We start from the raw sequence: 26,815 nt of genomic DNA, 5'->3' as shown, positions 1-26,815 counted from the left end.
AGTTAATGCCACCCTCTCTCTTCCAAGGTCTGTTTCATATTCAGTGTCCTTAGTCAAATACCAAACCTAATGTTTTGTTTGTTTGTTTGGTTTTGGTTTTTAAATTTTTACAAACATTGCAGTACCTCCAGCCCCAAGTCTCTGATGTCTGCTCTAGCTTTCACTCCACTCAGGAGAATAACAATAATAAAACTGTCATCTATGGAGCCTTCACTGTATGCTAGGACACATACCGAACCCCTGAAAGACTATTTAATCCTCACAAGAGTCGCATGAAGGAGGTGCTATTATTGTCCCTGTTTTACAGACGAGGAAACTATGGCTCAGAGAGGTCAAGGAACTTGCCCAAGGTCATGTAGCCAGAAGGAACAGAGCCAAGATTTGATCTCAGTCCCATCTGACTATTCAGTAATAAAAAAGGAGCAAATTACTGATATATGCTACGCTGTGGATGAACCTCTCTGGCAGTATGCTAAATGAAAGAGGCCAGACACACAAGACTACATGTTTATGATTCCATTATATGAAATGTCCAGACAAGGCAAAGTTAGAGGTAGAAAACAGATCAGTGGTTCCTAGGCATGGGGGGTGGGGTGGGAATAAATTGCAAATGTACATACGATTACTTTTGTCATTGATAGAAATGTTTTAAAACTAGATTGTGACAATGGCATAATTCTGTAAGTTCACTAAAAATCATCTAATTGCAATGCATAAATTTTATGAAAATTCGCTTTCAATAAAACTATTTAAAAAAAAAATCTCAGAGCTCAGATTCTAAGTCTTCTAGTTCTTACCACCAATGATTGGATGGATTCAGGTTCCTTTAGGAATCAAGCCTTAGGTGCCATCCAGAAGGGAGTGGGCTGTAGGTCTAAGTTCTCCTACCCTCTTCACAGAAGCATACGGAGGGCCTTTATACTCTTTAACCAATCTACACATATTGAATACATTGTATTCTACCAATGAGAACCTATTTCTAACAGGCACTAATCTCACTAATGCTAACTGTGCATTTTGATTAGCATCGTATATAAACCTAAGTATATAAGTTATAGACATATACGATGTCACCACATGTGCTGAAGAGTTTTGAATTACTGATAACAGAAGAATAAACTCAAGTGAACAGTTAATACTCACTACCTCTTCTACCCCTGAAACAGCAATTGACAGAGGAACCTCATTGACCTTACTGCCTTGCTGTCGTCCATTATGTAATCCACTCAAACCCCCACTCCAGGGCCAGGTTATTTGCTGCTGCCCTCAACAAACCTTTGGAAAGGTTTTTATTTTGCTATTTGAGTCTAAAAGGAAAAATAAGGCTCTAAGACTACAACCAAGAGAAATGTTGCCCGTAAATTTAAATGGCCTGAAACTAAGTCAATGATGGGGAGGGTGGAACAGCCATCGCATCCCTAAGAGGAGGCAGAAGTAGCTTGTTGTTGTGAATGGGACTGACTCCTGGCAGAAGCAGCCCCTGGGGCACCATGTAAATGTGTGTTCTTCTCATGAACATTTCTTAAACCTGATTTATGTTGTTTCATCTTTCATAAAAACGGAAATGGATATAATACAGTGAATATGTTTCTTGCAACTTTTGCAGAGAGATTCGGAATACCAGAAGCTTAACTTACATAGACCCTGGTGCCCTAAAAGAACTCCCCCTTCTGAAGTTCCTGTAAGTATTAACTCCTCTCCATCCTACCTTATTTTTTAAGAGAAGTATGATGTAGGACTGTCCGCAGGATGATGTGGGCCAGGGCCATTATAGTGTTGTAAGGCCCAGGGCAAATCCCATCCTGTGACTTATTCCCCACCTTCTCCCATGGGATAAAGTATCAGATGAAATGATCCACATTTTAAAAATCTCTTCAAAAGTCAGCACATAGTGCTGGGACCAGAGACATGAGGGAGAAAATACTATCATTTTCTGTAGCCTTTAAATGGGACATAACAGAACAAAACAAAACGAAAAACTCTGAGAGCCCACCAGTCAATTTTGTTAGGAAATGGGTATCACGACAATATTAGAGTGACTGTTAAAGAAAAACAAACAAACAAAAAAGGATAAAATCCAGTCTCTTGGAGGTTGGGAGGGACAGAAATGGAAGGGACAGCACTTACTTTGCCATAGTGACCCCCGTGAGCTAATGGTAACCACCACGAGAGCAGGAACCACAACATCCTTGTTCTTCGTTGCATCTTTACTGCCCAGTGCAGAGTAGGTGCTCAGTAAAGGTGTGTTCAATGAATGTACATGTATGGCCTCAGATCCTCGGGGCAGCTTCCCTCCTTTCCTTCTTTCCTGATCACATGCATTGTAAAAGATTATGAGTGGGGAAAAGTCAATCTTAATCCAGATATCCAGAAATAATCACTATTAATGTATTATTTCATTTCTTTTATGAAATGTCTTTAAGGATGAATAGAGAAGTTATCCAGGAAGAGGAGGGGGAGGGATAGAAGAGAAATACAGGTGGATGGAATAGCATGATAAAGACACAAAGGTATGGAACCACATGGATTGTCTAGCGAACTAAGAATAGTTCAGTGTTGAAGAGGTAGGAGTGAGAGATGCCAGGAGAAAAGAAGTTATGGATGGGCTATGTGGCTGAAGAGGTATCTGGGGAGTAATAGAAATTATGGCACAAGGATGTGGCTCCTGTATGGACTTTGAGTTTCAGTCCGTCAATAATTCTTTGATATGATGGTCCCCTACTATGTGCAAGGCCCTGTGGGGAACATGTAAGATAGTGAAACATTTCCTTGCCTTCAAGAGGCTTACAATCTAGTTAAGGAAGCTATTACATATGGAATTGAAAAGTTCCTTCCCTACAGGAGAAAAATGGTAAGTGACAAATGAGAGGTACATGCATTATCTGGGGTGCAGGTAATTAGAGGAGACAGCAAAAAGGTCTTGAAGAACAGAGAGGTCCTGGTCCAAGTCCCTAATCTGGCATTTGCAGTCCTTTTCTGTTTAGCCTCTACTTAGCTCTTGGGCCTTTCCCTCCCTACTCTTTCCCACATGATCCACTGTTGCAGCTGAACTAGTTTGTTTCCTGTTCTTCAGATATACCTTACGGAACCTCACTTCTCTCCTTTGTTATTTGGAATATCCCATTTGCTCTTTTTGAGACCTGCTTCCTCTTTAAATCTGTGCCTTCCCTTCTAGAAGGAGTCAGGTCAGAATTTGCCTTAGTAGGTGCATCAATGAAACTAGACTTTCCTCTCCAAGAAGACTTTCTTAAAAGGTTTACTGATAGTGACAAGTTCTCACCATGTCATGCCAAAGCATTTTAAAAAAAGAATCATTCCTTCCACTACCTACGTTCTAGTAGCTGCAACGAATGTTAAACCAACTAAATCTGAGAGGTGTCCAGAGGCTGACACCTCTGGCATCTTACGCATATGTTTTAATCTTGACATTTTGCCCTGATGACACATGTTTTAGAAAGTGAAGACATTGTCTTTGGCTCATTTCCTTCCTTGTCTGGACCTACTTGTTATGGTACTGCTGGTGACTGCCATGGGGAAACCATTCTTGGTAAAATAATGAACACAATATAATGCAGTTTGAAAAAGGAAGCCTGGCTTGGAGTTGAGTAATCATATTGTCTTCCTGTCTCATCCTTCCCTTATTCCACCCTCCCCTCTCCGTAACACATAATGTTCTCCAGTTAAAACAAAGAAATATCGCGCGCGCACACACACACACACACACACACACACGGAAAGAAACCTAAATTCCCATTTCTAGGTTCAAACAATCCTCAGATTCTTCTAAAATGAAAAGATGTGTTCACACTGGTGGACTGGATTAGGTTCTTATACCTTGAGGGAGCATTGTCTCTTCCAAGGGTTAGAACTAGCCGTGGTCTTTCAGACATTCAATGATTTGACCCCAGTCTGACTTCAGAACACATACTTTCAGCTATTACATTATTCTACTTCCTATGAGTTGGTTTTCCTACCTTATTTCTGTTCTTCTTTTTCTTGTACTTTAGTGGCATTTTCAACACTGGACTTAGAGTATTCCCAGACCTGACCAAAGTTTATTCCACTGATGTATTCTTCATACTGTAAGTGTGCACACATGCAATACTTGTCGATATTTTACTTGTCACTGACAAGAACTAGGGCACAGCCGTAGGGGCTGGTTGAAAACGAGTGAACCAATTGTTTCAAGGAGGAAGCAGTGATCAGCTGTGATGAATGCACTGATGGATGAAGTAAGGCAAGGACTGAGAAATGGCCATTGGGTTTAGTAATAAGGGACATTGGTGATTCTGAAAAGAACAGTTCCAGTGGAACTCTGGGGGTGGAGAAGTCTGGTTGGAGTGGGCTCAAGAAAGAATCAGAAGAGGGATTAAAGAGAGTGACCATAACAAACTCTTCTGGGAAGTTTAACTATTAAAAGACAGCAGAAAATATCTCAGTAGTCGGAGCATATCAAATAAAGAGAAAAATTTCTTAATGGAAGACACTATGGGATGTTTGTTTGCTGATGGGAGTGACTGAATACAAGTAAACTGGATGATAATGATGGTACTTATTTTTCACAAAGCTTTTCAAACACTTTCCCATGCATTATCACATTTACTCCTCTCAACCACTTTACAAGGCATCAAAGGAAGTTATAATTTTTCCACTCCATAAATGAAGAAACGGAGGAAGAGAAGACCTAGGTAATTTTGTCTGAGCAGAATCCCAAGGAGCAGCCATGAGTGGTGCTCAAACTACTCCCTGTGACTTCTGACTGGGGCCATGCGCTCTTTTCCAAAACCATGCCATGGTCAAGTGACTTACTAGTTGTACCGAAGCGAAAGAACATAGACAGAGTTACAGGTTTACAGTTTGTACTACAGAATCAGCAAAATGTAGAATGATAGGATCTAAACTCTTGGGATTTTGCTAGGAAAAAAAAATGCCCATGCTTCTTTGCTGAGGATGAGCTCAGTGCAAAATATAGGCCATCCTCCAGCAACTAGACTGGCATAGAAATGTTCTCCAGAAGCATCTATCTGACAGTGTTTTGCAAGTGGAGGACACTGTAGTCATACTCATGAAATAAAATCCGTTGATCCCATTCTACCAACCCTTTTTAAGGGTCCCATACACCAAGAAAACTACTTGCTCTGGACAAAGTATTTGTCAGAGATTCACAAGAACTTCTCTGTGACCCACCTGCTCCCCTTGCAGATGAGGATTGTCGGGAACCCCAGCCCACACCCAAAGCTCACTTGCTTACTACACATTTGGGGCTCCGAGTGCATGGCCACCTAGAACAGCTCTCACCACTCACCAGACCTCTGAGCCTCCAATAGCTAGGAAGGGTCAATGACACGTGAAAAGAAATAAGATAGAACTGACCTGCATCAGGTTATTTGTTTAAGTGCATATATACAGCAAGAGCCCAGCTCCAGAAGAAAAGCGTTTTTTTCACCAAATGTTTTTGTCCCTCTCTTGCAGTGAAATTACAGACAACCCTTACATGACTGCACTCCCTGTGAATGCTTTTCAGGGCCTGTGCAATGAAACCTTGACACTGTGAGTATTGCCAGTTCCACTCCTGCCAACAACTGAATTTTTATTTGGGCCATTGTCACGTTTTCACAGGCCATCCAAGAACCAGACCACCATACAGTATGTGCTCTATGATCCGCCAAGGGTTTCACGTAGTTCGGTAAGAGTAGCACCTTACAGTGTGGCACTCTATAGATGACAAAATGGTTTAGGTAACAAGATGACAGTATTCCCTTACAGAAATGGCAGCACACTTTATCTGTAAAGGGTCATTCAGGTTTTACAGGCCACGTGGCCTTTGTGGCAACTGCTCAGCTCTGCATTAGGCCAAAAGCAGCCATTCAAAAGACCTAAACTAATGAGCATGGCCATGTTCCAATAAAATTTTATCTACAGAACAGGCAGTGGGCCAGATTTGGCCTGCAGGCCTTATAATGGAATATTCTGTATTCTAGTGTCCGCATGGTACAGAAGAAGAACTGGGGTTAAAGCAAATTTAAGTGACTTTCCCAAGGTCCTGAGCTAGAAAGGAGTGCTGCTAAGGGCTTTTCATACTCTGCACTCACACTTCAGCTGTGTCGTCACAACGATTATTAAGCTCCTTTGAAGGGATATTGTCTAGAAAACATAGTGCTGCTTTGCGTCATCATTCTTCCAGAGTTAGAATGGGTTCTGCTCTTTAGTTGTTCAGAAAGAGATGCTTTCTTAGGGAGATTCACAAAATGTTCTCACGAAGGAGACCTAACAGAGGTATGAAAGATAAGGTAATTCCCCAAGCCAGTAACGAATTCCCCTCTCTGATTAAATTAGCCACAAAGTGGAGCTAAGGCTAGATAGAGCTCCCTCCCCTCTAGTGTCAGGACCACTGCCCATGTTCAGGCCTAGACTGTCACCAGCTCCCTTTCTCTGGTCAGCTACCGTCCAGGGGTTCTTCACCATCCACAAACTTGATTGAGTTATTCCTTAGCAAAAATGATCCAAGCCTCCACACAGCTCTTTGAAGGGGCTGTTTCCAAGTATCTCGATCAATCCATTGTGGCCCTGTGAAGCTCTCTCAACCTCTGGGATCTACCCACAGCAGAGCACTTCAGTTCATCCCCAAAGTGTAGGGGGAGCTGTCTTGAAAAGACAGGAGACTTCTTCCCAGCAACCATTTCATTTGACAACACAGCAAAGACCTGGGGTCTTAGCGTGCTCAGGCCCAAACCGCAAGCTTACCTCCCCAGTAAAGGTTTCCATTGCATCATTTCCTGCTCATCCTATGTAAATGCCAGTCTCAGTTTCTTTTCAGAATGTTACCTTCAACTTTTGGCGTTTTTTCCTAAGGATCCCGTATCCCAAGCAGCTCTCTAAAGTGAAAGCTGCTCTTTGTCTCCACCCAGCATGGTACCCAGGAGGCATTTGACAAATCTCTGAATAAGGGAAACTCAACCTTCCTGAAATCTAAAGGTGAGGATAGCATGGGTTGTCCATTATCTTTTCAGATGGTCATTTCTACAATCTTGCAAAAGTCCTTGCTTCTTTGAGGCTCAGCCTCCAACAACTATAACCATGAAAGGATATGTGTCCAACAGCAATATTCATACCCCTGGTAGGATAGACTTTCAATCAAAGTTTGTGATCCTTTGTTCTTTCTTTCCTATGTTTTTCTTCCTTCACTATTTTCCCTTTTTGAGGCCTACTTGTTCAATAAGAGTTTTATTTAATCTCTGAAATGTAATTCCCACAAAGAATATTTTTATTGTCTAGGCCCTCTCAGCAAAGTTTGGGTAAATAGAAACATCAAATGTACAATTCTCACATCATCATAAAAGAGATCTAGTTCAGAAAAAAATTATCTATCAGAGTTTTCTCAGTCTCTGTGCTTAGTGTCCCTGTACATTGCTGTCCACCCCTAGGACACCTTAGTAGCTGGACTTAAACTCATTGTGCAAGTATTTAAAACAAAACCCCGCAAAAAAGGATTACTTCTCAGTTCCCCACAACTGCATAAGATAAATCCAAGTTTTCAAGATATTCCTTCTAACACGGTCATCTCTTAAGTGTCCACACCTCACTGTGTTAAATATATAACTATTCTGTCCTCCCAGTGACTTTTGGATTAGGTATCATTTTATCATATTTTTGCAGACAAGGAAAATGAGGATAATAGAGGTTGAGAAATTCTCAGGATCATCTACTATGAAATGACAGAGCCAGATCTAATTCCAAAACTCAGAGTCTCTTGTGTGCTTCTTCCTGTATTACCAGAGTTGACGGGAGGCAGACTACGGTAGCTTTCCCTGCAATCATCACTAGCTGTGCCTGACTGTGGTCATGGCAGCCTTCTCTTAACTCGTGCCGGTAGCCCCCAGGGACCCCCATGCATTCCTGTGCTGACCAGCGTTCCCGTGGCTGGAGCTCCTCTGCCAGCAGAAAGTGTGTGTGCTTTTGGGGTGGAAAGAATTGCTTTTGAGGTCAGAAATCCTGATTCCCTGACTGCTGTTTGTCAATGAGGCTTTGGCAAATCACCTCCATAGCTCAATAAGTTGATTAGGAAATAGACGAGATAACATTTCGGTCCAGCCCCTGGAATCACTGTATGAATTAATTGGTTGCAGAAACATAGCAACAAGTTAAAACAGTAACATTTCTGCAAAATGCCATGGTCTATCTATTTTCTTAGATTTGTTTTTGAAGTTCAATTTAATTCAGTCCTCAACCATTTAAGTATTTAATCTATGATAAGCCCTGAGAATTTAAAAAAATATATGAAATACAAATGTGAAATAACATTTTAAATAGAAAAAATGTAAAACTTGTGCATTCAGATGAATGTCTTTTACAGTGTTTGTCTTGAGAAACTGCTCTTACTTCTCCATTATTGACATTGTGTTGACTATTACCTGAAACTCCTGTTTTTTTGAGTATATGTAGAACATTTTTTTTAATCCTTAATGATGGCAAATCTTGTTCGTCAAAGTGAATCTGCTTCTGAGAAACAGCTTAAAGATCTAGGAACTAAGTCTGGAGAATGGGGATTCAAACTGGGAAGTATTATTCCACATCCAAAACAAGACATAGCGTAAAGTTGTCTTGTAGGGCTCATATGTGGGACCTGAGAACCTTCATGCACATTTCTGACACTGAAGAAATAAAACCCAACCCTCAGAGAAGGGCCAACACCACCTCTTACATGTCACTGATTTCTCTTCTCTCTGTTGCTTATAGGAAGCTATACAACAATGGCTTTACTTCAGTCCAAGGACATGCTTTCAATGGGACAAAGCTGGATGCTGTGTAAGTCAACTGTTGCCATGGACACCACTAATCACCCCCCCACTCCTACCTCCAAGAAGAACCACCCAATGGGTCAGAATACTGTTAGAGATAGGTTCTACCAGAGCATTTCTCAACCCCAGAGTTAGTATGGCCAAGACTTAAGAATAATGTTAAGAAACTTGGCAAAAGCCAACTTTAGTGGATATTTACATTTACTCCAATTTTAAATCTCAAAGCTTTTATCCTTGATAAAATGGAGAGCCATGGTGTCACCTCCAGTTATCTTGTAGGAGTGTGTGTGTGTGTGTGTGTGTGTGTGTGTGTGTGTGTGTGTGTGTGCATGCATGCGCATGTTCGTCTACTATGCATATGCAGGGGTGACTTTAATTAAGTCCAAAGCTATTCAAAAGGTAAGATTTTTCTTTCTGTTTTTTCTGACATGTTTTCAGGAAAGGTGTCAGTTTATATTTGATTCAGTCAGAAATAGCTGAAAAACCATTTCCAGCATTTTGCCTTCCCTGCAAATAATTAATACTTGGAACAGGATGTTGGCAAAAAGATAGCCGTTAACACAGGTTTCTGTCCTTGTTGTACTTTTCTATCAGGTCTTTGTGGTCCCCAGACTCTGCCACAGCATACTTTGTGTCTAAGAGCTGCTAGACTGGTTCAGCCACACTGGTGTGTGTTTCAACCTAATAGCTAATAAATGAAAATTAGCTTTAGTAGAGGCCGCTTTCCACAGTATGGTGGACTAGGTAATTTGTAGGACCTTCCTGCTACCAACTAGACCATACATTTAAAAAAATTACATTTTATGTCATAGCTCCAAGAGAAGGAAATGAAACAAAGTAACAAACTAGTAGCTAAAACCAAAGTGCTGGGTGCTTACAGAGGGTACAGTTCCTTCGGGGGCAGTTGCTGATATCAGTGGTGCCAGGAGACTAGACTTTAGTCAGTGAGAAGATGGGGAAGTGATGTAAACCAGAGGGTCTTGGCAGAAATAAATGCAAACCTCTATAGAGGAAAGAACCCCAGTGCAGGCTGCCAGATTTTTAAAATGTTGAGATCAGTTAAATAGGTGCTCACAGTCAATCACACATAGGAGAAGAAAAAAATCACCATGGGTAAGTCAGCTAAAGCAACAAACAGATTTCTGTGTTTGACTTATTTTATAGCAGTTTGAGTGTTTTTAAGCAATTACATTTTTTTCACTTCCAGAAGTTCTGTTTGCTTTTTTTTTTTTTTAATTTGCTGCTCATTTTGGTAATTCTATCTTTTTTTTTCCCTTTAAACATTTTATGTGTAGTTATTTTATATTCTGGAACTGATTATTGCAAAATCTGAAGGACCTATGGTTCTAACTCTGTTGTGCTGTACGGTGCTTTATTGAGAATGTAAACTATATGGGGGATCTTGTTAAAATGCACAATATGATTAAGTAGATCTGGGGTGAGCCCCAGGATTCTGCATGTTAACAAGCTCTCAGACGATACTGATGCTTTTGGTCCACTGACCAAACTTCGGCAGGGTGAGGTAAATAACCTGCAGAACTATATGCAAGGGCCCTAGATGCAAAAAAAAAAAAAAAAAAAAAAAATCCCCACACATGTGGATTAAGTGGTTTTATTCTGGTTTTGGGATTAGGTGGTGGGTGCTGGTATGGTTCCATTCTTAAATAATAAATGCTAATAAGTTTCAAAGTCATTATACCTTGGCATGGCTTCCTAAGTTCTGTTTGAAGAGGGGTCTCACTCTTTGCCAGGCTTTTGGGTTTCCTAGTATTCTTTGTCAAGTGAAGATCAGAGTACCTTTCTCTAGATTGTCTAATTGTGGGCTCATTCAAGTTGATATTAGTCATTTGTTTAAATACATAATTATAGGGGAAGTCTAAAAAGACTCAGTAGAGTAGCATGCATACTTATAGGCGTCAAATTTATTTACAGTATTGGAGAGACCCTACTTCCATCTGAGCTTTATCGTACAAACCTCACACAGTCCTTCATTTATTTTTCAACATATTTATTGAACACCTTCAGTGATCCTAGTACTGTTCTGGTCACTGGCAATACGAAGATGGGGAAGACTAATGTGCCCCATGCCCATACTGAACACACAGTGGGGTCAGCTTGAGGGTGGCAATGTCAAGAGTCAGAATACATTAGGAAGAAATGTACTCAATCCAAAATATGCATTTCAGATTGAAAATAACTGAACACTAAGTACCCCTACTTGGAGACATATGCATGATTTTCCCTAGATTGATCACACTTTAAAAAACCATTGGGATTCAAATTTAATATTACATGAATCTAACCAAATGTTTTCCTCTTTAACTATTCCTAGAAAGCCATTATCCTTAGGGAAATGATCTTCCCAATTCAAATTTTCTATGAAAATTTTCTATGATGTGGGGAACTGGGACTTTTCAAAATAATTAAGACAGTTTGTAGTACTTCAGGTATAAAGATTTCAGAAGACTGTCACACTGTTCTAGACATCATAGTCATCAAGATGTTAGCATTAAGGCAGCAGACAACCACATTAGCAAGAGCTAGGGTAGGAACAGTGAAGAAACTTTCAGCCAGGGAGACCAGAGTTGATCATATGGCTCCTGAATTCAGTGTGTTCAGCTGTCTCTTGCCTGAACCCAAACTATGTTTCCAGAATTCTGAATGGGAAAAAGGACCAGAAACCAACCTTGGCTATAGAGTAATTCATTTCTAAAACTTTTATTTTTCCTCAAGCAAAGGATTTTAATGCCCAAGATGAGGATCTGTGCTCCTAATTCTTTTCTTCTTTATCCAGTCATATTTAGTCATTAGGGAGTGTCACCCTCAATCACTCTCAGTTATCACTTTTTTAAAGACAGAAATTCGGGCATAAAATTCAGACTTTAAGTCCTGCAGAACACGGTTCTCAGTATTGACTGAAAATCTGAATCACCTGAAGAGATTTGGAAGGGCTGATGCCTAGGTTTTACCACCAGAAGTTCTGGTTTGGTTGGTCTGAATGTAGCCAGAGCATGGGGGGGGGGGATTTAAAAACCTCCCCAGGTGAGCCTGGTGCAAAGCGAACGTCAAGAATCACAGCTGTGGAGTTTGTTATCACTCTTCTTGTCCAATAGTCACATTTCACATAAAAACAGAATGAAGCCCAAAGTGAACACATGGCTTTTTTTTTTTAAATGTGGCTTTTTATATTTGATAGCACTATCTAGTGACCAAGTGAAAGCCAGGACCTGGATCCCCTGGTTCAAGACTCTTTTCTCTGTGCTCGACTACAGTTCACTGCTGCTGACTTACCAGCCACCACTAACGCTTGGTCACCCAGCTCCTCTGGCCACTGCTACTTGTTTCTTAGCCCAGGAGAATATCTACACTTGTTAGTCTATTAAAGACATGAAATACAGAAGCTAAAATATCCTGCCCTGGGAAGCATGGACTCATGTAAGAGACAGGAGGTCACTCAAGACTCAAGGCACAACCAGTAGAAGCTTCAGAGAACAGTCACACCAAGCAACAATCATTTGTCAGTGAGAACCAGAATTCACCTGTGCAGCAAGGTCACCAACTCAACCAGCTTCCAGATGAGGTCTGAGTGAGGGACACCTTGATGAAAAGGCTGGTCTGATCAAGTGTTATTAAATTCAAAGAATTGGGGTTAAATCAGGCCATGTGTGTTTACCATTTTGCTTGAAAACATCTCATGCCTGCTCATAATTGGCCTTTTGGTTGTATTTAGTTAAATCCACAGAGACTTCAAGAGATTTCCAAAGTGAATCTTCTACTCAGCAGACTGCTATGCTAAGTGGATCTCAGTGTAAGTCTAGGAGCCTGTTACTTTATGGCATTGGTCATGAAGTTACCTGCAGAACATCAGAGGAGTTTAGAAACATTTTCTATTGAAAAATGGAAAAACTAACAAACAACAGAACAATAATTTCTATCCCAACTTCTCCCCAGCTTTTGTGGTAAGAGAAGAGATGAGGGAGGGTGCATTTCCCAAACTATGTTCCTTAACCTCTCTTTCCACAGTAAATTAATGAGCGTTACTTTCAAAAAAGCTACTCTTGGCCTTATGAAGTTGAAATGTACAGGTGGACTTCTTGGGTCTATTGATAGAAGAATTGGAATTACTAGTATCGAAGGAGCTCTTGGTTCCAGGGGCTCCTCTCTGGACTGGTGTTCTACAGAACACTTTGTGGGGAAAGCTACTCAAGAAGAATCCTTTGATGGTCAAGAGGCAGGCTGTGGAGAATCTAAGAGCCAGTAACGTTTCACACCATCTGGTGGTCTTCTAAGGTGAAACCTATGGAGAGATTACGTAGGGAGATTGTCTCTACCTCCCTACCAGCTTTCTCCTCAGACCATATCATGGGCTCAGTGAGAGGCTTGGCTGATGGGAGAGCTATTCTGTTGGAGACAATGGATTTTTATTCACCAATTCCCTGAATTACGGTCTGTTCTAGTCACTGTAACTATCCCTTGAAACATAGAAATCAGTGCACTTTTCACATACTTTCTTGATCTTTTTATGTGAAATTTGGAAGGGTTTAACAAATGTGGGAAGTATTTCTTAAGTGAAAATCATTTGTTCCTTGATTTTTAGAAGTCTAGCTCTGAGATTGGGAAACTTTTTCTAGAAAGGGCCAGATAACAAATATTTGGGGCTTTGTGGCCCATATGACCTCAGTCACAGCTACTCAACTCTGCCATTGCAGAAAGCAGCCACAGACAATTCATAAACAAGTGAGCGTGGCTGTGTTTCGATAAAACTTTATTGACAAAAACTGGTGGCAGGCGGGATGTGACCAGATGGTCATAGCTGGTGGCCCTCTGGTCTAGATGTAGGTATTCAGTGCAGCTGTCCATTGTATGATGAGATACGTAGTCTGTTTCTCCAATTCCTGGTAAAGGTTAGATTCAAGCATAAGATAAAGATAAGTATATGGATAAAAATACTTTAGGCTTTGAAAGTTCAGATCCAATTATAAGATAAAACAAAGATCTTTTTTTTTATTGAGTATTTTAAATCCAAACTTAAATCTCTGCTCCTGTTGTAAAAGTGTTCCATCTATTCATTCCACCCTACGTTTCTGACTCCTAGTTGATGGAAACTAATTTTTTCTTAGGTTTATGCTCTTGAGTAAAAGGTATCATGTAAATTTAAGGTAAACTGAAGACGTTAATCATGATAAGGAGGCCTGGAACTAGAGGAAGATAAGGGTTGAGCTGTAGATGGAAAAAACAGAGGTCAGGTTTCCATAGTAATAACGAAACAGTATTCACGATTGCAGCCAAGCTGGACAACTTCCACACTGAGAACAAGCACTGATGCCTCAGCAGCAGCTGGGTAATTAGTTAAAAGTTCATGAAAATCATGTCAGATTCGCGAAAGTGCGTTGTCCTATGATTTCATATGGAGCCAAGCACACTGTCATCACTCAGATGTGAAATTAATAATAACACAAGCCTCCCTTGTTCAACAGAAGTTGAACTGCTCTCAGGCGCAAGTTGAACCGCACATTCATTCTTTGGAACCTCTTTTCCACCCTCTGCACACAATCTGGCAGGGAGAGGTGTTCCTTATCTCAGAATGTCTAGTCCTCTGTGTTGCATTTTCTATTGTCAAACTCTAGCAACAAGCTACTATCTGACAGTAAACATGTGGGCAGGGAAAAAAATAGCATTTTGATGTGCTAAGAACATACTGAAACACTAATCGTTATGAACAGAGAAGTCAACACAATTCATGTACTAATTAGCATCACACATTAGATTTTTACAAGCAAAACACCGCAGCTTGGAGCCCTGGGAAAAGATGACGACAGAGAAGATTATAGGATTAAGCAGGCTATTATTTCTCATGGAATAAGTGTTCGAACAGTTTGTAGGATATGCTCCAAGGCCGGCTTTTTCCTCTGCCTATCGAAACCTGGAGCATTTTCTCACCTGTTACTGTTTACAGACAGGTATCCTGATTTCTGCTACCAAAAGGATTTTCGTGGAGCAAAGAGGGCTGAGCAGGGGTTCTCCGTAATTTTCCAAATAACCAATGCTATGAGAGGAAAACACCGTTCCCCACAAAAGAATTCCCATGAGCAGCTCACAACATAAACAGATGCCAACCCGCTTCCCCTAAAGAGATTATGGAAATGCTGGCTGAAATTCTATCTAGGAGCTAAAATGTGTATAAAGCTCCCACGAGAGCAAAGCTCAGCAGCAACCACAGCTTGGGTCATACTCCTCCCTCTGACACCTCCGCATCCAAACATAGTATAGAGGGTGCCTCGAGCTAGGAGTTGGCCAGCAACTGGACTTTCACTTACTCAGCCAGCATGATTTACTGAATGGCTGTTCTGTGCCAAGTGTGAGTCCAGTGGGGAATCATGTGAGCTGTATCTGGAATGGTGCGTTCGTCAGTGGGATATTCTTCCCCAATTCATTCCTGGCCATCTTCATTTTTCTGCCGCCCACACTGTTCTCTGTAAACTGTGACTTAAATGGCACTTTACATGGCACTTAACTCAGGGCAGGGCTTCTGAACTGCACCCTTCCCTCCTCCAGTATGAAAAATCTGGCATATATTTTCTAGGAAGAACTTCATTTCTTCCAAGAAATTCTCAGAGGCGTAAGTCCTCCAATGAGCAAAAAGGTGTTGAACATGCACACTTAGCAGTGTCTTTATTATTTAACAGAGACACGAGTTCTTTTCTCATAAGTCCTTACCAGTACCTTGTATTTAGAAGTCCTGCGTTTCCATAAGTCTTTCCTCTCATTGCAGACTCCAAGACTTTCTACCCTTTTAAGTTCATTTACATTCCTCTTGTCCTTGCAAGAGATAGTTTAGATGATCGCACATACACCCTCCCTATAAAATAATCATCGTCTGGAGTAGGTTACCTACATAGCCTACCAAGATTTGTGATTGATTTACCCAAGCTGGCTCACAGAATGTGGATTCCAGAGGAACCAGAATAAATCAGGGTCAAGGAATCAGTTTAACTAAACTGACCTTCCCAGTAAACATCATATGACAGATGGGGCTGATGGAAACACTTTGTCCTTGGATATTAAGGCTTCTGCAGATATATTTCCTCACCCCATCCCCTTCGCTTCAGATGGAAGGTAGGACCAGCAGTCTGAACCTAAAGTTAAAGCTTTGTGGCATTATCATACTCTAATCATAAGATAGCCCTCCAAACTGCTAAAGGCAGAGTGACGGTTTTATTTTTAAGCACCTAATTATCTCTAAGAGATGACGTGCCCAAACAACCCTGTTGGTTTTAGAGAAGGCACCCTCCCCCAAGACTCAGTTCATCTCCGTTCAAGTTGGCTGCACCCTCTCTTCATCCTCCTTCTCTCCTCCTGGACTCTGGCTGGCTTTCCCAGTTTAAAATCTTCTGCAGCGTTTCTGGTAAACTACAACGCTTATCTACCAGCCTCCTTATCCTTGGGGGCGTATTGAATATCAGCTGAAAACACTGCAGAATTGGACAAGCGATTATTTAGTTTTACAATAATTTCTAATGATTAGAGCAAACCAATTTTCACTTGCGGCGGTCAGAGATGAAGAGGAAAAACTGAGATGAGCTCACTAGTCCTTACTTAGTTTTCAAAAGACTGGGAACAGAATGTGATCTGCAAGTTGCATGGTCCAAATAATACAAAACGAGATGCTAGTCAGCGTGGCACTTCTGCTGAGTTAGTTGTCTTTTTACAAAATCACCATCTTCTCTCCAGTTGTTTCTCTAAAGTGGCTCTTGCCTGTCCTTGCTATCACTGACCTTGAACTCTGTGGACACAGTGTGTCGAAGGAGAGTCAACAATGGTCAAATGATGCCTGTGGTAGAGAGCTTACACGACAGCCATTCATCCAGAAGGCACAGACTGGCTGCTGTAGCATCTTAGTGGGGTCTCTGTACATACATGAGATTAATTGATCCCCTCCATTTTAGATTTACCAAAGCCCTGGAAGCTTGGTGTCCAGCCACTAACTGAAGAGGTCATGTCTGAACTATATCCTGTGGCATTTGTAAACCAGCTGCTTGTCACTGCCACCAAAAAAAAATCCATTGGCTACCACACCATATGATGGGTCTTCTAGCTTTCATTCTCCATTACTTTTTCCTAAAAGCAAAAACATGTGTCACCCTAAGTTTAGCATAGCCCATCTCACTATTTCAGAGAAGAGGTGTGCTGATTTTTTTTTCACTCATTTATATCTTCATTCAATAAATAGTATGTATGTGTATGACTGAAACATTATGCTGTACACCAGAAATTGATACAACAGTGTAAACTGACTATACTTCAATTTAAATAAATAAATAGTTACAGACGCACTGAACTTGGCACTGATGACACAGCAATGAATAAGACAGAGAGCTGAAACTCTGACTAAGGAGACAGACAATGAGGAAGCAAACAAATAAACAAACAAGATAATTACAGATTGTGGTAATACCATGAAGGAAATAAAAGAGTGCAATGAGGAAAACTGGTGGCAGCTACTTTAGATGAAGGTAATTCTCAACCTCCATTTGAGAAAAAAGTGTGAAGAATCATAAAATGTGTACCAGTATACGAGCTGTCATTTGTGCGGAGTTGTAGTACTTGTCATTTGGCTGAGCCCTCATCCTGCCCAGGAGAGGCAGACTTCATTGGTGGTTGGTAAAATGCTTCTTCCCCCGTCTGCTCCAATGAACACCAATCTCTGGCTCCGAGGCCACCCTTTCCTATTCTAAGTTCCATTCTCTACAAAGTACTGGATGGAGCAGAGCTGCTGCACCAGGAGAGGTTGAAGGCAGGAACCTCATGGAAGCACTGTTCCTGCTTTTGCCTTCTGGACAACAGCAGAGGCTTCCTCCTCTTGGGTCAGCCACAAGTAAAGCCACTGTCCCTCTTCTAAGTCTCATCCAGGGATTCAGAGAAAGAAAGGACCAGCCAATTAACCAAAGAGGAGTTCCTCTGTGAGGGCTCTGGAGAGGAATCCTTCTGATCCAAAGTCCTCATGTCATACTATTTTTTTTTTAATTGAAGTATAGTTAGTTTACAATGTTGTGTTAGTTTCATATGTACAGCAAAGTGATTCAGTTATACACACATGCATATATATTCTTTTTCAGATTCTTTTCCATTATAGGTTATTACAAGATACTGAATATAGTTCTGTGCTATACAGTAGGCCCTTGTTGCTTATCTAGTGTCACACTATTCTTGTTAACCACCATCCTTGAGAATTTTCCATCATGAAGAGCAAACACCATAAAAAGAATGATAGAAGCATGATCTGTACCTAAGCAGACCTCCTAAGTGTCTCCACTGTATTCATTTTGCATCAACAGGTGACCACTCACTGACTCTTAATGACTAGGCTGTGTGGTGAGTTATCCTGAGCATATATAAATTGAGAGCATTTATAACAAGGAAATTTTTTATATCTATATCTATCTATCTATCTATCTATCTATCTATCTATCTATCTATCTATATATAGATATATATCACATACATATATATGTTTTGTTTCTTTAGTGGAAATAAAGCCAGTTTCAAAATCCTTAAAAGCTTTTATCCACTTTTGGAGGTAATTTTATGTTTCAGAATCACTTTGTGACTTAAATTGCTTCAAAAATATTTTACTCTCAAATGCTCAATATGTTTTCAAAATGGAAAGATCAATGTGCCCATGAAACCCCTTCCATGAAAGATACACTCTGTAATCTCATCTGCATAGCCTGCCCCCCCACAAATAGGATTGTCAGAGAAAATGCAGGCCACCCAACTAAATTTTAATTTCAGATAAGCAGCAAACAACTTTTTAGTATACGAATGTTTCAAAAATTACACAAGGAATACTTTTATACTAAAAAACTATTCATTGTTTATCTGGGCATCCTATATTTTTATTTGCTAAATCTGGCAACCCTGCCCTAAAGAAGAGATCTGAATCTCTGACAGTACCCATCACCACTCACCACTCACCTTCACTGAATACTTGACTTAAGCCCAGTCATCAAAAGTAAATGAGAATATTGATCAATATTGAGAAACAAATTTAATTTAGTTGGTATTGAAGAGGATTGAGAAATACAGTCACCATTGGCCAGATAAATAAGGAATTAGATGACTTTTATAAAATCTAGGTATGCAAACTACATCATAAACATGCTCACTTTCAAAGACTTCTGCCAAAATTAATGTGTATAAAACTTGCATGATTGAAACCTGGAATGCTTTGAGTGCTTAAGGCAGAAGAAGGTAATGGGTTTTCCAAATTCTTAAAAATCAGTTAATAGTTAGGGAGACCATTCTCACATTTTATTTTGGTATGTATATTAATTTGCTTAACCTCACCTAATGCATTCTCTCTCTTTCTCACTAGTTACCTGAACAAGAATAAATACCTGACAGTTATTGACAAAGATGCATTTGGAGGCGTTTACAGTGGACCAACCTTGCTGTGAGTAAGACATACAAAAGAGTATTTCAGTCTTAATTTTGCTTTTTTTGGAAGGGAAGGGGCCATTAAGAGGAGCAGCTGATGTCCGTGGTTAGAGAATGTTGTTGTCTTAGATGAAGGCTTCTGCCCAGCTGTATAGGCTACTGCTAGGAAGAAAGCTCTTTTTCTTTGAGGCTCAGAAGGCCCCACACTCCAGTGTGCCATTCTGATACCTGATCAGGCCTTGGTGCAGACATTCATGAAAGCACTCTTGTGGCAGGAAAAAAAAGACATTTTTGAGCAGCTGGTGTTTGCAAAATTCTGAGACACGATGTCTACAAATAGGTGGAAGTCATTCTAGTCTTTGCAGAGAAAATGTATGTGACTGCATTGCACCATGTCTGGCACATGTAAGGAAGACTATAATAGTTTGACTCATATCTGGGAAAACTTACAATCACTGGAAAAGATGGGATGTAAACATTTTATAAAACAGCATGGAAGCATAGCTTTTTGTGTATTTCCTCTGATTTATGCCTCCACATCTAATCGCAATCAAGTTCTGTTGACTCTGTCTCCCTCAAGGCTCTTGGTCAGTGATGTCTTCTCCATCCCCTTGGTTTTGTCTTAATTTAGAATTGCATTCTTGAGCATCTAGTTCAGTCCTTGCCAAGGTGGAACACAGCACCCCAGGAGAAACATGAGACAATCCATCAGAGGCAAGAAGAAATATTAGAAGTTCCATTTACAAATAAGTGGTTCCATTTTAAAATAAAAACAAATTTAAGTTTTCTAATATTTTACATACAGATGACCACTGTCCCTCAGGAAGGCATCCCAAGGGAACAGTGAGTGACCCACAGTCTTGAAGATTTACCATCCTCACTCTTTCACTTTTAACAATTTCACTCCACTTTTTGGTCAAATGCACCCAGTTTAATGGGGCTTATGGCCTTATTTTCTTAATGCACAGGCTCTGTATAAAAGGGCAGAGTGACCCTGAAAATCTGCTGTACTACATGTGGGTTTATTTGTTAACTCATGACAAAGTACTAAAAAGTATTATGTAGTTTTCTTTTTACAAAAAGACAAGTGAAATAAAATGTTTTGACTTTTTGTGTGATTTTTTTTTTTAACCTGGAAGATTTTTTTTTAAGGTATCTTTAATTGTCCCTTTAAGATAAAGGTGATATTTCACCAATGAATGAGGAAAGTTGTTGCTTTTCTAAAGAAATTTGTGCTTTGGAAAGACCTTTAGAAATAGGAATTTGGAAATATTCCATATTATATAATTTTCTTGGTGAAAATAATGAATATTACTTATAAAAATTCTGTTTTGTTAAAATCAAAAATTGAATTTTTAACCTGTTTTAAAATCTTCCAAATTAAAAGTTACAGTGGGTTTAAAATACATGTGTATAAAATATAAAAATGAAACACCTTCACATTAGTTTACAAAAACAACTCACTGACATCTGATAAAATGAATTTCAATAAAAACATGCATTTAATTACTGAATTGGATTGAAAGATGAGTATCTTAATTTAGTAAGTACATCGAAGCCTGCCCTGTTCCACTTGTGAAGTAACTTTTTTGACTGATAGCCATTTAAACCAAAATCAAAATAACCTGACCCAGAAGAAGCAGATCTCTGAATAGCTGAATCAGAAAGGGTTAAACAACAATTTTCATAATTAGTGTAGTATATTCAATAACACTGATTTCACTTTGGTGATGTTTTTTAAAAAATAAACTTACTGGTTTTTTATATTATCCTTTAAAATATATGTTTAATGTGTTTTATAATGTATATAACATGTTATTACAGTAATGTGTATATAGAGCTGGTAAATTTACATAAGTTAAAGTGCACACTTAAACGTTTTTTACTTATGAATACATGACACTGAAAGAATTTGAAGACCAATAGTGTAGACCAGAAACGCTCGAAATGTGGGTCCACTGTAAGGTGAGTGGCTGGCCCAGAATGTACAACAAAGGAGAGACTTCCTTCACAGACAAAGTCTTCCCATAAGAGCAGAGTTGCCCAAACTAAACAGTGTGCTTAGTGACGTAGTTGGCCAACATTCCAGTACAATCCTCTTACTTTATCAAAGACTCATACATAAGAAAGCCAATTTTACCACACGTTGAGTAGCACTGCTCTAAATGACTGGAGTCTCCAAGCCTCCCCTTGCCTTCAATCTTTAAACCCTCTCTAATTCCACTCTCCTATTTGGTGTTCAAATGCAAATAGGGTCTTAAGAAGCCAATGGTGGTCTCCTATTCCCCTCAGGATACAGACCTTGGTGTGGCACACAAAGCCCTGCTATGCTCTGTAGCTTCATCTCTCACATCACCATACATCCCTGAACGATCATCCGTCCGTAGTGAAACTTAGCTCCCCTGTTGCTCCAACCTACTTCTATGGCTAAACTCTTGCTCTTCCTGCTGCTTTGAAAACTCTACCGCTACCTTCTCTGTCTGGTAAGCACCACTAACTACTGTTTGACATTCCAGTGAAGGTCTCTGTGAAGTCATTCTTGGCCCTAATTCTCCTTAGGGAAGGATGGCCATTTCTTCCTCTAAACTCCATCACCTCTCTGTGTGCATCTCACAGCACTAGTAACATGTTTCTGTCTCTCCAGGAGTTCCCAAAAGGCAGGGGCTATGTTTGTTTCCTTTCCACAGTTTTAGTTCATATTACAGTGCCTGAAACACAGTACTAGCTCTGAAATGTTTGTGAAATAATACATTATACAATAAATATTTGAATCACACTTTTGTAAACGCTATGGCATTGAAATAGCAGCCACATTTTAAAGATATTGTAGTATGTTGTCCTTAAGGGAGGGTGTCCATTTCTCATTCTTTGGAAGTGGTAAATTAAACTACCTGTTTGTTCGTGCCACTTCAAAGTTGTTTTGAAAGTTTTGGTAAGATTTTTTTTTTACAAGGCTCTCTAACCAGGTTAAGAGCAGATGTGCAACTGCTTGAAAACGCCATTTCTGCTTCCGAGAGGCATGCCAGGTTGTGAATCGTGAATTAGATTAGGGGCTAGACCTGGAGTTGATTCCTGGGTCCATCACTAATTGTGAGATGCAAGTCTCAGTTTTCTTATTTGTCAAAACAAGATAACTAAAAGCAGTGAAGCTTAGGTAAGAAGGTAAATCCAAAGCATTTCCTATATGCTTAATATGAGGTAAATGTTACCATTACCTTCGCTTCTTCCTGACTCTTGACACGTCATTATTCTTTTCCTTCCTAACCTCTCTGATCACTCCCTCTCGATTTCTCCCCCTAGAGCTCATTGCCCCAATATTTCAGTAGGGTTCAGTCCTGGGCTCTGGATCTTTCTCCCCTGTATCTTCTCCTTTGGTTAAATCATTTATTCTCAAATATTATAAGAATATGAATAATTTCTAAATTTCTGGTTTCAGAACTTAGCTCTTAGTTAGTCATCTCATCTGCCTGGAGTTTCCCCTAACTCTGCCTCTCATTCCTACCCGTTCCCATCCGTGTGGTGAAACGTCCTAGTCAGCCTTTGAAAATGTACAGTAAACATCTACTGAGCCCTCACTAAGCCCAGGACTCTTCATTAGGAGCTTTAATAGGGGAGGGTCACCACTTTGAAGGGTGGTCAGGGAAAGCCTCATTGAGAAGGTGACAACTGGGAAAAGATCTGATGGTCATAAAGGAGCAAGTCATGTGACTATATGAAGGAAGATCATTCTAGACAAATGCAAAGACCCCCAGGTGAAGACACACCTGGCATGTTTGAGGAGGAGCAAGATGGCTGTTATAGCAAAGTCACATATGGGTATTTACCTGAAGAAAATGAAAACACTAATTTGAAAAGATACATGCACTCCTATGTCCACTGCAGCATTATTTACAATAGCCAAGGTATGGAAGCAACCTAAGTGTCCATCAACAGACGAATGGATAAAGAAGATGTGGCATATATATATATATATATATATATATATATATATATATATATACATACCCACACACACACAATGGAGGATTGGCCACAAAAAAGAATGAATTCTTGTCATTTGGGACAAAATTAATGGATCTAGAGTATTATGCTGAATGAAATAAGTCAGACAGAGAAAGACAAATACTGTATGATCTTACTTACATGTGGAATCTAAAACACAAACAAAATGAAAACAGACTCACAGATACAGAGGAAAAAGAAGGAGAGGGTGGTGGAAGCAGGTGAAGGAAATTAAGTGGTACAACCTTCCAGTTATAAAATAAATAAATCACGGATATGTAATATACAGCATAAGGAGTATGGACAATTCTCTTTTAATAACTTTCTATGGAGACAGGTGGTGACCATTTTGTAATGCATTTAAATGTTGAATCTTTGTGCTGTACACCTAAAAATAACCTAATATTGTACTTGAACTCTATTTCAATTAAAAAAAAAAAGAAAATTGCGGAGAAAGAGTTCCATAAATGAAGGAAATGAGTTTTCAGAATAAAAATACCCATAAAGAACCCATATGAATGAAAAAAGGCTCATGGAGGTATGTCATAAAATATGACAGTACTATGATAAAAAGAATATACTAGAAGCTTCTAAGAGGAAAGTCCTATTGTGAAGGCTGGATAAGCAGAATGCCATCCATCAGTCTTAGCAGTAGCAACGAAAGATAGAAGATGATAGAGTACACCCTTCAAAGTTTGAGGGAAAGTGATTTCCAAACTGTCTATAAAAGGTGAAGGTAAAATAAAGACATTTTCAGACATGAAGGTCTCAAAAACTTGATTTCCCATAGACTAATAGAAAATGAGGAATTCAGAAACAGTGATCAACACAGAAAAGTGTCAAATGGATTTCCTAGGATGACCAAAAAGGGAGCAACTGGGAATCTTGAGACCAAGATGTCTAATCAGGGCTGAAGGAAGTTTCCAAGAGAAGATTCTACAAAGAGGGATTGATAGATTGTCTGACAGAATTGACTGTATGAAAAACTGAGCGCTCAGAGATATGTTAAGAACTTCAGAGCATGTGACAAGACTCAGCAAGAGGTTCTTCAAACCAAATTATGTAAATAAAAAAAGAGAAACAGACATCTCATACAGAAACAAAAAAAAGTTACAAAAGAAATAAAATGAAATCACACTATGCAGACTTTTAATAACCAGAATACTAGATGTGGGTTTAATCAAATATGTCCTTAAAATTAGTTCAGGAAAATAGAGGGGTCAGGGGGATGTATGTGTGAGGTCATAGAAGAGAGCTAAATTCTCATCTTCCAGAGTAGAGAGTCAGTGGATGAATCAAAAACCAATAAATCAAGAAATATTTTCAACTATGCAAAGAATACCAGAAGTTGAAAGCAGTTGCTTCTGGGACATCAGAAAGCAGAATGCAGGGAAGGGCTGCACAGAGGTCTGCTGTGTGTGTTAAGCTTCTAGCATAATTTGCTTTATAAAATAGGTCCACACATTATTTTAATAAAAATTTAAATTAAATTTAAAGAGAATGCCACAAAGCATAGGAAGAGAGGACAAATGAGGGGCCGGTAGGAGGAAAGTCAGAAACAAATCACAGTACAGTTCCAGTCCTCAAATTCCAAGTATCTGTCTTAAAATGCATCTGTTAACTAATCATGCATGGCCTTGAGACATCTCTTCAATTCTTGTCTTGAACTTTTGTCAAAATGTTCATCACTTTATTTCCCCCATATCTTTTCCCCATAACTAGATTTTAAGATCCTATAGGAAATAGACTGTCTTATATTTTTTGTAATCCACCCCGTACTTCAAAAGAGAAGACAGCAAGTACTCAATAAATGTTTGATAAATTGCAACTGAATATTATATAGCCATGATTTGGCTGTGATTTGGTGTAAAAGCCAAGATTATACTGTATAGCACAGGGAAATATATCAAGCTCTTGTGGTAGCTCACAGCGAAAAAAAATGCTCATGTATAACTGAAAAATTGTACTCTACACTGGAATTTGACACAACATTGTAAAATGACTATAACTCAATAAAAAAAAGTTAAAAAACAAAAAGCCTAACTTGGAAAATCCTAAACTTCATCTAAAGAGAAGAGAACTGGAATATATATGTATGTGTGTGTGTAGATAGATAGATAGAGAGAGAGAGATACATACATACATACATACATACATACATACGTACGTACATACATACATAGACAGAAAGATAGGTAGGTAGATAGATAGATGGATAGATACATTCATAAAGATATTTGTGAATGAATACAATTATCTCTAACAGTCAACAAAAACAGTCAAATTTGCCCACTTAGTTTACCACCCTTTTTCAAGGTCATTTCTCAAAAAAGAATCTAATTTAAAACAAGTGCAACATCTAAAATGAGATCTCGTCTCCAATCTTTACTAATTTTTTAAAAGCCTTTTTAATTTAGCTTCATAACAGGTTTTACTTACGGATTTTTTAAACAAGGTATGCAATCTCATTTTCTATTTTTATACTTTTCGCTTTTTATTATCTTGTTTTCTTTTCATCTTATTTTGAAAGTGAAGCTCCTGGTGTTTATAATCCCAAAGGAAAGAACACACTGAAATGTAATGCCTTCCATAATAACCAGAGTTCTCTAAGGTCTACATTATGTAACTCACTCTAATAAGCATTTAACTTACTGTTGATAATGTCTGTATTATGATAGTCCCACTTACTATTATAAGTAACTCCTAAGATGAGGAAATCTCTGTGATAATATCCTTGAGTTTGCATTACATGTATCAACAAAAACAAATTTCAAAAATAAACTATTGTTGCTAGTTGCTGATCAGATTAATCGTTTGAAAATCTAAGAGTCGTAGCACTGCCATCTTGGTTTAGAGGAAAATAAGTCTTTTATGGATTTCTTTTGACTCTTAATGTTCTTCACTAAGGTCAGACTAATTTATGGCTGAAAACTTGTGGCAGGGTTCTTTCTGGCATGCCTGAAGTCCACATGCATGTTGAATACATGAGTTTCTAGATTTGATTCCAGGCAAAATTATTTTTTTTTATTGAGGTGTAATTTACATACAATAACATGCGCAGTTTTAACGTGTACAGTTGGATAAGTTTTGGCAAAACTGTGTTACTCTACCTCAGTCAAGGCTTAGAACATTTTCATCACCCAGAAAGTTCTCTCATGCCCTACCCACCCATAGACAGCCACGTATCTTTTTATTTTTCTAGTGTAAAAATCTAGGCGGGAAATTGTCAGGTCACAGGATGGATGTGTATTTAACTTTATAGGAAATACTGTCAAACTAATTTCCAAAATGATTGTTCCATTTTCTATTCCCACCCGTGAAGGAGGAGAGTTTTACACCGGCCAAGCCACTGTATCATCCATCTTTTTTATTCTGGCCATGCGACTGGGTGTCAAGTGATATCTCAATGCGGTTTTACTTTGTGCGTCCCTGATTATTAATGATGTTGAGCTTTTCATGTACTTGTTAGCCATTTTTACATTTTTCCTTTGTCAAGAGTCTGTTCAAATATTTTATCCATTTTTAAAATTAGAATATTTGCCATTTTATTTTTGAGTTGTGGTCCTGGGCAAAATTTT

The 26,815-nt window shown here is 39.2% G+C and overlaps 1 protein-coding gene across 1 annotated transcript in view; it reads left to right on the top strand.

Annotated features, from left to right (window-relative positions):
• Positions 1-26,815, top strand: part of TSHR (thyroid stimulating hormone receptor) — a 127,908-nt gene that overhangs the window by 85,683 nt on the left and 15,410 nt on the right. Inside the window, exons 5-9 of the mRNA XM_045517286.2 lie at positions 1,607-1,681; positions 4,008-4,082; positions 5,473-5,550; positions 8,737-8,805; positions 19,174-19,251. Coding sequence (XP_045373242.1) covers positions 1,607-1,681; positions 4,008-4,082; positions 5,473-5,550; positions 8,737-8,805; positions 19,174-19,251 — 375 coding nt within the window. The remainder of the gene's footprint in view (positions 1-1,606; positions 1,682-4,007; positions 4,083-5,472; positions 5,551-8,736; positions 8,806-19,173; positions 19,252-26,815) is intronic.

Source organism: Camelus bactrianus, chromosome 6 (assembly GCF_048773025.1).
Source record: "Camelus bactrianus isolate YW-2024 breed Bactrian camel chromosome 6, ASM4877302v1, whole genome shotgun sequence".
In the NCBI taxonomy this organism is placed as follows: domain Eukaryota; kingdom Metazoa; phylum Chordata; class Mammalia; order Artiodactyla; family Camelidae; genus Camelus; species Camelus bactrianus.
Note: the sequence above shows the minus strand (reverse complement) of the source record. Positions and strands in the feature narration are given on the sequence as shown.